This window comes from Fukomys damarensis, unplaced genomic scaffold (genome assembly GCF_012274545.1).
Source record: "Fukomys damarensis isolate Sample0158 unplaced genomic scaffold, DMR_v1.0_HiC HiC_scaffold_17, whole genome shotgun sequence".
NCBI classification, from domain to species: Eukaryota; Metazoa; Chordata; class Mammalia; order Rodentia; family Bathyergidae; genus Fukomys; species Fukomys damarensis.
Genome location: NW_022900929.1, coordinates 79,965,305 through 79,978,021, shown reverse-complemented (window position 1 = coordinate 79,978,021; position 12,717 = coordinate 79,965,305). Strand labels below are relative to the sequence as shown.

Genomic DNA, 12,717 nt, shown 5'->3' with positions numbered 1-12,717 from the left:
AGCTTGCTCTGTTTTCCTAGTGTGGGCATTCAGTGCTATGAATTTTCCACATAGAACTGCTTTCATTGTGTCCCATAGATTCCTGTATGTTGTATTGGCATTTGCATTTATTTGTAAAAACTGTCTGATTTCTTCTTTAATTTCCTCTGTGATCCATTGATTGTTTAGGAGAGTGTTGTTCAACTTCCATGTGTTTGTGAAGTTCCTATGGTTTCTTGTGCTATTGATCTCCAGCTTGATTGCACTATGATCTTGTAATATACAGGGAATAACTTTGATTCTTTTGCATTTATTCAAACCTGTTCTGTGAGCTGGTATGTGATCTGTCTTGGAGAATGACCCATGTGCAGCCGAAAAGAATGTATATTCTGATTTTGTAGGGTGGAACACTATAAACGTCTATTAAGTCCATACTTTCAAAAGTTTGGTTCAATTCTAGTATTTCGTTGTTGACTTTTGGCCTAGATGATCTGTCTGTTTGTGAAAGTGGGGTATTTAGATCCCCCACTATAATTTTATTAGTGCAAATTTGGTTTTTCATGTTTCTTAATATTTCTTTTATATAGTTGGGGGCATTAGTATTTGGTGCATATGTGTTTATGATTGTCATCTCTTCCTCTTGAATTGTTCCCTTTACAAGGATGTAGTGGCCTTCTTTGTCTCTCTTAATCAGTTTTGGTTTGAAATTTACTTTGTCTGTGAATAAGATAGCTACCCCTGCTTTTTTCTGGGTTCCTGTCACATGGAGAACTGTTTTCCATCCTTTCACTTTCAGTCTGTGGGCTTCTTTTTGCATTAGATGTGTTTCTTGTATACAACATATTGTTGGATTTTGCTTCTTAATCCATTCTGCTAGTCTATTTCTCTTGATTGGTGAGTTGAGGCCATTGACATTGATGGTTATAATTCATATTATTGTCATGTTATTGGCCTTTTGTTGACTCTTTATTTTTTTGCCTTCTCCTTTTAGTTTCTTGCCTTGCTTATTTGATTTGCTCTGTTGGGCCTCATGGTGTTGTTACCCTCATTGACTTTTTCTTTGATATTGTTTAGAATTGCTTTTAGTGCTGGTTTGGTATTCATGTAGTTTCTCAAGTGTTCTTTGTTGTGGAAGTATCTTATTTCCCCATCAATTTTGAAAGAGAGTTTTGCAGGATACATCAGTCTAGGTTGGAGGTTGTTCTCTTTTAGTGCTTGAAATATCTCACTCCAGGCTCTCCTTGACCTAAGGTTTTGTGTTGAAAAGTCTGCTGTGATTCTGATGGGCTTTCCTTTGCATGTGATTTGTTTCTTTTCTCTTACTGCTTGTAGTATTTTGTTCTTTTGTTGGGTTTCCGGGATCTTGATTATTATATGTCTAGGTGTAGATTTTTTTTATTGTGGCTAGTTGGGTTCCTATATGCCTCGCTTATCTGAATGTCAAATTCTTCCCCTCTGTTTGGGAAGTTTTCTGTCATTAATTCTGTGAACAGCTTTTTTAAGTCAATTGTATTTTCTCCTGCTACCTCATGGATTCCTATCAGTCTTATATTATTCTTTTTTGCATCATCTAGGAGTGGCTGGATCAGTTTCTCATGATCCCCTACTGTTTTTAAGAGACCTCTCTTTTCACGGTCACTGACTGCAATCCTATCTTCTCTATATGAGATTCTATCTTCATATTCTTTTATTCTGTTGCGTATACTTTGAATGGACTGTTTATCTCCTGGATATCTGTTTGAATCTGTTTTGTGGATTCCATTTCTTCTTTCCGATGTTGGGCGTTTATTGTTTCCATTTCTTTCTTATGCTGGGCCTTCATGGCTTCTGTTGTGTTCCTGAGCTCATCTATTTTGTCAGTTTATGTTCTAGAGTCTCGAATCATGACTCATTTTGCTCACCATCTCTATGGTTATTTGGGAAATTATTTCTGTTTTGAATTTTTCTAGAGCCTGATTGATCTGTTTTGTTACTTCCTGTGCTTTGAGTTCAGGGTGTCCTGGTGGTTCACTGTCAGCCTTTTCATCCTCATTTGCCCTACTGTTTGCCATTGATGAACTGGAAGTCTGTCTTTGTGTCTTGCTTAAGTGTTTTCTCATTTTTATTTTTGTTGTTGGACTGTCCTTGGTTTAATCTCTGGGTTATCACCCAAATCTTCTTGATATGGTTGCGCCCTAGCTTCTGTGTCTCTAACGACCCACAGACATTCTCATCTTCATAACATCAGAGAAAACAGCTCATCAAATCAACCACAATCCTTTACCCCAACTGATACAATCAGCAGCACAATATGATCAAGCACAACTTGGAAACTGACCACTTGTGGTAGTCATTAGTCTGTCACCCTTAAACCATGTCAATTAAATTGAAATGAAGAAGCAGTCCAAAACATGTCTGCAGTGAACAAACTTTTCAACGTAGTATATTTACCATTTAGGATGGGGGCTCAGAGCTAGGATGAGAGACTCAAGTAGATAAGTAAAAGAATTGGAGAAGGTTTCAAGTGAAGCCAGAGGACATAGAATGACCACACAATATTCAGGAAACTTAAATTCGAAATGGATAGACATCTAGAGTAGAAGTACAAGGAGAAGAATATATCCCCTTAACAGTAATAGGGGCTTAGTTTCCCTTGAAACTGCTCCACCTTGTGTGAGGTAGAATGACAGAAGAAAAGAACATAAAAGAGAAAAAATGATAGAAGAAATCTGAGTTAGGGCAGGAGCAGAAACAGAAAGGGAGATGAGGGATAATATGGTGGAGCAAGAGACTGAGTTGGAGAAAGAGGACAGAAAAGAGAAAGAATTTGCAGAGTGGAATGAGGAAAAGGAAGAAAAAAAAGGATTTGAAGGGCCTCTTTCAGACTATATCTCTGCTGTCATAATATACAACATGAGTAGCCATGTGTAGAACCAAGACCCCTGATCTCACCTGGCTGATGGCAGTACCCCACGATGCAGACTGACCTCGGGCTGCAAGGCCCAGATTGTGTTCCCCGACCTTCTGAACGGTTGAACTCCACACCATTTTACTACAGGTTTCCCACTCCCTTTCTTTAAAGATGCTCAAAGTCGGGAACTCAGAAATATACCCTTGATGACCAACTCTGCCTCTGCAGAGTGGGTCCAAAGACTGGCACAATCAGGAGGTCTGAGAGTGGGGGGGGTTGGGGGAGTTGTGGGGATTCAGGGGCACCCGTGAGGCTACCTTCCTGGTGCTGGAGCAATGGCGGCACCCAGCAGGGGAGGGCGTGGCTATCCTTCCAGGGGTCAGGGGCCCAAGCAGGCCCTCCTGGCGCTGGAGCAATGGTGGTGCTCGGCAGGAGCTTGGTTTACTTTTAACCATGCACATTTCACAGTACGTGCAGAGTAACTTAAGGGTTTACCAACAGTCTTGAATCAACCTGTCATTTTGTTAGAGAAGATGGGGAAGTATATGACTCTGGGAATCATTCACTGTTGAAATCTGGTCCTTAGCATCTCAGGTGGTTCCTTTCTGCTATTCCCTGACCTTAGCTTTGGGGAGGCTCATTCTGTGGTCACAGTAGGAGTGCAGCTGGAGGCCAGGCTGAGGATTGCAGCCTCAGTTTCCTGCATGACACTGGCCAGTTTAATAGCCGTTCCATTGATTCCAAGAGGATCAATTTTGAGATGTTGGAAGTTTCTTTATAATAAAATCTACTGTTTTAATTAATAAGGGGACATGTGGAGTAGAAAGAATGCCTGGCCTTTAGAGTACATGTGTTTGACCTGTTCTACCAACTTGAAGGTATAACCCTCAATTTATGTTAAAATGGGTTAGTAATGGGGCTACTGTGCTGATGAAGGAAATCACACGAGTGAAATACTTGGGCTGCTTCCGCCACAGCAGTGTTCAAGGGCAGTCAGTTCTCCATCCTTACAGCCTGTGATAAATCCTAGCAGAGTTAGCTATTCAGCATTTCTGTAAAGGTGCGGCAGGGGCACAGGACTTTTCTGCTCTGGCTTCTTGCCCTACTCAGAGTCCCCCGTGTATTCGCATGTTCCTGTGACACCCAACCCTGCTTTGGACCCCCTCTTGCCCCCCTACGTGTCGGGCGGGTGAGGGTTGGAGGTGACATCTCTCTGCCTCCTGAGTGAGCACTTAGCACCAGGATTAGAGCAGAGCCCAGTCACTCTGGAAGGGAGGGGGCTTTTGAATTAGAAAGTGATGGAGGTGTGGGTTTGTGTGTGGGAAGAAAAAGGGATGTCCCATTGCTCCTTTTTATCCTGAAGGCCAGGCTCTTTTTCCTTCTGTTTCCTGTGTAATTTAGCAGTCCAGTGCTTCATGCACCTTTCTCTATTTCTGGAAATTACAGAGCCTTACACAAGATGGGGGGGGTTGTTCACAAGACTAATAATATTTTGTGTGTGATACTGGGGACTGAACCCAGGCCTTGGCAGTGAACTACATCTCTAGCTCCCCCACTCCTTTAAATATGTGTAAATAAGTGTTTATTTTGAGACAGAGTCTTGCTAAGACTCTGGGTTTCACAGCCTGGGCTTGAACCTGTGATCCTCCTTCCTCTGCCTCCCAGAGTGCTGGGATTACAAGTGTGCATTACTATGGCCAGCTAAGACTAAAAATTCTTTTAGTGTACCCTTTTGGAACATAGTGTGGTCAAGAACATTTGCACAATAAAAATGTACAGACAAATTATTATGGGCACTATTAAGTGATGAAGAGATTAAGGTAAAAATATACAGCCCTCCTCAAGGAGCTGTCCCTGGAGACAGGCACCGAGTCACACAGGGGATGGGGTTGCTGGCAGAGGGTCTGAGAAGCGGAGACCTGCACTTAAATCGGACACAGGGCAGCTAGGGGTGCATAGAGCTGAGGAGAACAGAGCACTCGGGTGGTGTCTTGGGGCTCAGTGGTGTTGATAATGTTCTATTTCTGCCCAAGTGGTGGGGCTGTGGGAGTTCACTGCAGCATTCTTTCATTCAACAAATGTGTGTACATTATATTTCATAGTAAAATTTAAAAATGAAACATGCAATTATTAGTGGCGTATTTCTGGATTTCCTAGTTTAATATTTTTTTGAGTTCCTTCACTCCGGAAAGCCCATTATGTGCTGAATATTTTATAATAAAGCGTGCCTCAAGGGTTACACAGTCTGGAGTGTTGACAGCCCTGTGAGCCTGGGGGAGGGGACTGATCCTGATCAAGGCTGGTCAGCCCCTGGGGCTTTGCAGTAGACTTGGAGCACTCGATTTTGCACATGCTCACAGTGGGCTGTGAGACACGGACCCATGGACAGACACACGGACAAGGCAGAGTTGAGTCGCTGAGCTGTTCACCAGTCAGTGGGGAAGCTCAGGAAGAAGTGCACACGCCCTGCATGAAAGGTGGATGGTGGAAAGAGCAAGCCAGGGGCAGAGAGAATGCTGCACGGGGCGGGTTGGGTTCGAAGGCTGCTCAGTCCTTTGGTTGTGTTGTCAGTTCCAGAAGTGTCCCAGGCATCAAAAAAAGCTGCTCTGGCACCCACACCTTGGGCTCCTTGACTGACAGAACCCAAGTTAGTAGAGCCATTGGCGTTGCTTCAGGACCTCTTCAGTGTTGTGGCTGTGATCAAATACAGAAAGGGTGCTGGCTCCACCCTCAGCACAGGGAGGGTGTGCTCCGCAGGGAAGGTGAGCACTGTGCTGGCCAAGCCTGAGCTGCACCAGGCCTGAGAAGAGGTCCTCTGCCTGTCCTGTTTCTGTGGGGCTCTGGACTCTCAGAGGCATCTCGTCACTGCCAGGCAGGTGGCCTCTTCTGTCTGTGGAGGACAGATGGCTTACATTCCTTGCAAGTTATTATGCAATTTAAATCTGTGCTAGCATTATTTCTCAGGTTTTGACTATTATGGATCTTGGCACATCTTCATTTTGTCCTTGCTCTCATTTCCAATCAGTGGGTCATTTTAATTGTCACCGATCTTTCATGTGTTTACATTTTAATTTTATCTATTTTGTTTTCTCTCATCTCCTCCACCTCTTCTCTTTTTTGTCCTTAATCATAGTATGAACCTCAGACCCCAAGCTGTTGTTTTTACTCTCCCACTGGTTCACACATATCTTACAGAGATCCTCCCGCCTCAGCCTCCTGAGTGCTGGGATTACAGGCGTGCTTGTTCCTAGCTGTTTCATGATTTTAGTGTTATTTACATATCTTGTGTCTGGAAAGTAATAGGACTGTAGCCTGCCTTTACTAAATTGTGAATGTTCTTAAAAGTTCCTTGTACTCTTACGTGGCCACCCTAAAGGTTGATGACTCTATGTAAGTTCCCAAGTATTTAAAACAACCCTGCCAGCCTTGAAGTCTGGTCATCTGGAAGCTCGGCAGTATACCATAGCCTCTTCCCAGTGTGAGGGCTTTGGATAGAGGTTAACATAACATCGTCCTGCCTGGTGATCTGCTGAAATGTTTTTCCTAGAGGAGACGTTTAACTTAAATTGTCTTGAGTCTCACATTCACCCACTTTCTGTTCCCTGTCTTTCTTCTATTCCTAAATGTCTCTCAGTCATGTAAATTGCCTTTATTTGGGAATGGTTTGTTATGGGCTTTTAGAACTTCTTTGTGCTGAGTGGTCAGAATATCTGTTATATCACAGTTCATCAGGAAGTAGCCCTGAGTGCAGCACTCTTAAACCAAAATATCTCTTAGACTTGAAATTATGGGTAAATTAGCCCCCTAACAACTGTTGCGAGTGAAATCTATAGGTGAATTTACATAAAACCTAAAGGCCATGGTGTAGGACGGGGTCCAGCTTCAGTCTGGCCGGTATCAACCATGATCGTCCTCCCTTTGCCATCTGAATCTCACATGTCCTGTTTTCATATGTGATCTGCTCATGAAGATGGGCATTAAGGCCGGAAAGGGAGCTCCTTCCTGGACAGAACAGGAGGTCATATAAAGTGCTTCTGTGGCTCTGCGTGTCAGTAGTTTGTTATCATGGGATTGTGTGTCTTGACTCCAGAGGCATCCTATCTGGTTGAGGCTAAAGACTTGCCAGCCAGGACCCCAGTGACTGTTGTCTCTTTCGTGGAACTGAGGCCGTGCAAACCAAATGCACTGTTGCCAGACATCTTACTTTTTCCACTCATGTGTATAAAATATGAGAGCAGAATCTAAACAAAAATACTTTTTCACATTTTACAGTTAGAAGCAGAACTCCACGAAGAAAATTGCAGATGCCCAGCATTAAAAACATATGTGAAGGCCAGGGATTTAGCTCAGTGGTTCCAGTGCCTGCCTCGCAAGTGCAAGGACCCATGTTTGATCCCCAGTACCCAAAAATAAAATAAAATAAAATAAAACAAACAAAACATATGCAGCTGCAAGGTACCAGCTTTGGCCTCTTCTTGGTACCCAGGGCTGAGGGACAGCAGGGGGTGGACAGGGCCTTGCAGAGCAGGGGTGAGAGCCACCCAGCACCCTGCTGAGGAGTGGGCCCCAGAGAGCTGTGTGGAGTTAGGCGGGGTGTGGTGTCAGTCCCCCTCCGAGCAGCTCAGCTGACACCCACCATAAGAAGGAAGCCAAGCTTTAGTGCTTGCTAGCTATTTTTATTTTTTTCAGAACACACATTCTATAAAACTTGGGAATGGTGGTGCTACTGGATCTAACACATTTCTTGATAATTAATTTAAAAAGTGAATTTCATGTTGGCTAAGATTCTTTTTCATAAATTGTTTAATTATAATTAAAGACATGATACATATCATGTAATTATGTAATCACTGCAAAATAATTGATTTCCTAGTTTAAATTAAAAAAACAAAACAAAACTCTGTCTTCTAGTTTGCCCGGGTTTGGATTCCTGACCCGGAGGAAGTGTGGCGGTCGGCGGAGCTGCTGAGAGACTACAGACCTGGAGACAAAGCCCTGCTGCTGCGCCTGGAGGAGGGCAAGGTGAGAGCCACCCTTGGGACCTCACGGTCACTGCGACTGACCCATCCCCATCCCCATCCCCATCCAAGGGAAGTTAAATTCTGAGCTAATCTGTCTGTGTACTGAGTTGATAAAAACAATAAACTCAGAGCTGGGCGTGATGGCGCACGCCTGTAATCCCAACCCTTGGAGGCTGAGGCAGGAGGATCACTGTGAGTTCGAGACCTGCCTGGGCTACATAGTGAGTTCCAGTCAGCTTCAACTACATAGTGTGGCCCTGTCTCAAGCAACAACAACAAATACAGTTTTCTTTCCCATTAGAGTTATCAGTGACATGGATTAGTGAAAATAGCAGATACTTCAAAAATCCATTATGTGGCACATGCCTGTACTCACAGCACTCAGGAGGCTGAGGCAGGATGATCGCTGTGAATCCAAGGGCTACACAGAGAGTTCAAGGCCAGCCTGAATTATATAGCGAGACCTTGTCTCCAGAAAAACCGAAAACCAAAAATAAAAGAAATATTTTTTAAATCAATTTTTAGGCCTATGAATTATTATGATTTTCAGGCTTACAATCACATCTAATCCTCCCAGAGATATACCTATTTAACTGTATTTTATATTTTGACTAAAATTGTTTATCTTTAAGAAAATGCTGTCTAAGGTGCCAGTTGACTTAAGATTTGATGTTAACTGTGACTGATGATCTGAAAAATATTTTCTGTGAAGCTTTTTCTTTTCGGTTTTTCTTTTCTTTTTATTGAGTTTATTGGTACAATCTAGGTATACAGTACAGTTACATTCATCCTTGAGATCCTGTACCTTTACATAATAGGTCTTGATTCTCATTTTTTCCCCTTGTCCCTGCCCTCCCTTCACCCCCTCCTCCCCTCCCCATTTACAAACACTTCATTTCCATTTTTTTCAGTTTCTCATATTTTTTTCCTCTCCCTTATTACCTTTCCCCCACCCTTCCCACTTTCCCTACACCTTTAGCCCTTTACCTCCTATTTTCTGTGAAGCTTTTTTTTTGAAGCTTTTATTTACGAAGCTCTTCTCGGCCACCAGGTGAGCTGTGTGTCCACAGCCCTCCATTCCCTCTGCGAGTGAACTCCTGTTCATTGTGCCTTTTTAAATCACTCTCCTGCTTGACAGGCCATGTCACACTCTTCTCAGAAGCCTCTGTAATGTTAATTTTCTTTAAAGAATTTTTAGTTCAGCCAGGGAAACTGGATATAAATTCATGAAAAGTTAAATAATGAGGAGATAAAGAGTCATGTGATATCGCAAGGCTCGAAATGTCTAAAGTAAAGAACATCAGTAATACTGTATCCAGGGTTGGTGTGAGGCAGGCGTAGTCCTCCCTGCTTTATTTACTGTAATTCATTCAGTCTGCACAAGCCGGAGCGATAGGACTGTGTTCATTTCCATTTTACAGGAGAGGAAACAGGCTTAAAGAGCTTAAGTGACAGCCTGGCTATACAGGTATTAAAGAATGAAGTATGATTCGAAGCCAGGAAATTTGCCTTCATGGTCTGTGCAAGTAACCACTCTGCTATACTGGAAGACCCAGGAAGGCTTTAAGATCATAGCAGAGGAAATTAGCATCATGGGCTACTTTATCAGGGGAGGATTTTGATTGTCTTAAAGCTGGGTAAAATTTGAATGAATTTCTCTTTTAAGACAGGCTCTTGCTGTGTTGCCCAGGCTGGCCTCAAACTCGTGGGCTCACGCTCTCCTCTGCCTCAGCCTCATGAGTAGCTGGGACTACAGGTGCACACCACCACACTGGCTTAAAAGCTAGCTGGAGTTTGGATTGAGACAGGAGATAGGTAGTTCTGCGAAGGCTGGGATATAACATGTGGCATGGGTGGTGAATTTAAGAAGTCCACTGGGCTGGAGTCTCATGGTGCGTGTTCTGTTCAGTGCATACAAATCGAGGAGCCTGCCCCAGGGCACCATGCTAAGGTGTGATCTCTGACATCACTGTGAAGGAAGCGAGAACAGTTTGGCCCACATACAGTACAGCATGCGTGATAACACGCGTAGAGCAGGCATGGGTGCGGAGGGGGCTGGGGAGGCTGTGGCGTGAGGAGGACCCTAAGAATTCAAGGCCCGGGCAGCACAGTTGAGGGCTCTGGAGGAGCGTGTTGCAGGCGGTGCGCACGCAGGGAATATGTTTGGATTCACGGATTGCTTGTGTGGAGTGAGAGGGCAGGAGCAGGGTGGAGTGGAGAAGGGTCGCGGAGAGCTGGTACCTGCTGAACTCTGACCGTCGCCGGGCGCACGGGAGTGTGTGTAGGGTTCCTAAAGAGGAGTGATGCTAGACTTGTGTTCGGAGAGGACTCGGGGACAGCGGGGAGGCTGGATTTCAGGAGAGCAACGTGGAGGCAGCAAGACTAGTCGGGGAGAGAGCAGGGCACAGTTGGGCTGGATTAAGTCGGCCCTGAGTGTGAGACTGAGGAGTAAACTCGTCTGACACCGACTGTTCACCTGCTCTCATCACACACATGCTGGGGACTTTGGGCTGTGTTTTATCTAGGCACTTTGCATAGCAGCCCATGCTTCCCCTGATTTTTACACCACGCACTGCCAGTGTAGTCATCATAGCAAGGACAGTGACATTGGTATGAAACTATACTGAGCTAATGATTTTATTTGGATTCCACCGGTTTTTCTAGTAATAACTCTTTTGCTTTGAACCCTGGGTTCCGTGTTGGTGAGGCCCTCTGTCTTTCCTTGTCTTCCATAACTTCGGTGGTTCAGGAGTATACTTATTATGTGATCTGTAGAATGTCCCACCGGGCGCTTCCTCGTGATTGGGTGAAGGTAATCACATGTTGGGAGGATTGGCGTGACCTCAGTGCATGGCATCAGAGGTCCACGAAGCCGTGGTCACTTGGAGAGGTGATGTCTGCTGTGTTTCCCACAGTAAAACTCCTGTTTTTCCCTTTGTAGTTAACAATTGTCTCTGTCTCTGGGAGATACTTGGAGGCTACAAAAGTGTCCTGTTTTTCCATAAACCTTGCCCACTAGTCTTGTATGGCAGTGGCCAATTCTAAGTCTTGCTTACAGGGAGGTCTGTGGTGTTTGAATGGTGTTTCTCCAATTCTCTTCTCCTTTCTACATTTGTTAGCTGGAATTCCTCCATAGAGAAGAATCTCTTATCTCTTCTTCCTTACTTGTTCTTTGACTCAGTCACTTAATTATTGTATAGCATTGTGGAATCAAGGCTGTTTATTTCATTGTTCATTATTGTCATTCATTCTCTCAGATTGCTCCTGCCTTGGCCATTGAGAGCTGTCTTAGATTGGCTCCTTTACCTTCCTGACATTGCTCATCCTGTTTTTTTTTCTGGTACTGGGGATTGCTTTCTTGTGCTATAAGGTACTTGAGGCCCCGGGTTTAATCCCCAGCACTGAAACAAACAAACAAACCAAACACAACAGAAAAGAACCTGAGATATTCATTTGACTTGTCCTTTGTTTTCTCTGCCCCAGCACTGGTACTTTCAATTGAGGGTGGTGTTAGCAACCAAGATCTGGGCACCAGGTGCGCTCATTCCTGTCGAGACAGCACCATTCCCAGTGCTCTTGGTGGGTGGAGATAGGAAATATAAATATAAATACTAATGTCTAGATGTCCATATCATGGGTTCATAGTAATCCCTTTTTCTCCAGTCTGACATAGCCCTACAGGGTTAATTCTTTTGTCCTCCCTGTGTTTATTTGTAAATTCTGTTTTTCTTTTGCTTTCCTTAGGTACAATATATTTACTTATTTGTTATATATGTAAAGTTTTTCAGAACTGGTAAACCATACCCGTATATGAAATCAGTTTAACAAAGTAGGTCCTGTGTTCATTGATTTTGAAATAAAATGACACGTGCACGTAATAAAAGCAGATCTTTAGGACAGGAGACAGCAAGAAGAATAGACATTGCAAGGTCTCAAAAACTACCTAAGGGTCATTCTCCTTCTAGGAACCATAGTCTCTTAGGGTTCTAGAGTAAAATAGAAAAAAACATGGTCTTTGCACTATTAGAAGAGTACATTTATTTGATAATGTCCAGTGGTTACAGAGAAACAGGTTAATTCCATTTGAAGCCTAATTCCAAAAAGGACATTTTCCTAAAGGTTTTTTGTTTGTTTCGTTTTACTTTTTTGAGATAGGGTCTTGCTGTGTAGCCCAGGCTGGCCTCGAACTCTTAGTCATCTTCCTGCCTCAGCCTCCCAAGTGCTAGAATTACAGGCGTGTACCACCACATCCAGCCAAGTTTTTAAAACAGATTGAATGCTCAGTTGAGGCATCACTGGAATCTGAAGATCTTACAGATAATTCTGACATTAGGGTTTTCTCTAATACTTAGTTTCAGCTCCTTCCCACATGGAACCCATAAGAAATCGTCCTCTAGTGAAGACAGCGTTCAGGGTTGTTCCACTGGAGACATCCTGCTGGCACCACCTGGCTAGCAGCAGTGAAGCCAGGCCTTTGTCGTCAGCTTTGACTGTGTACTTCTGTGCAATCAGGGAGATAGGACAGCGGAGTGGGGGTGGAGGTGCAGCAGCGGAGCGCCGACCTACGCGGGTAGGGCCAGCAGCCGCAGGGATCCTGCTCTCCTTTAGCATGATCCACACCTCCCTGATCTGCACGTTTCAGCTCTGTGTATACCGGTGGTGCTGAACCTGTGGCGCACATGCTCCAGCCAGCTGTTTGTTATTATTAAAGGTCTAAAAGTTTTTCCATCACTGCATTTATCTTCAGTAGTAACAGAACTGACTTTTCACAAAGGGACTTGTCCCTCTCCATTATCACGGTGCATTTTAGGGTGGCGTGTACCTGTA

At 43.9% G+C, this 12,717-nt stretch overlaps 1 protein-coding gene across 7 annotated transcripts in view; it reads left to right on the top strand.

Moving 5' to 3' along the window:
* Positions 1-12,717, top strand: part of Myo5a (myosin VA) — a 144,683-nt gene that overhangs the window by 37,019 nt on the left and 94,947 nt on the right. For all 7 annotated transcript variants that reach the window (XM_010609069.2, XM_010609073.2, XM_010609070.2 and 4 more), the window contains exon 2: positions 7,781-7,891. In XM_010609069.2, the coding sequence (XP_010607371.1) occupies positions 7,781-7,891 (111 nt within the window). The remainder of the gene's footprint in view (positions 1-7,780; positions 7,892-12,717) is intronic.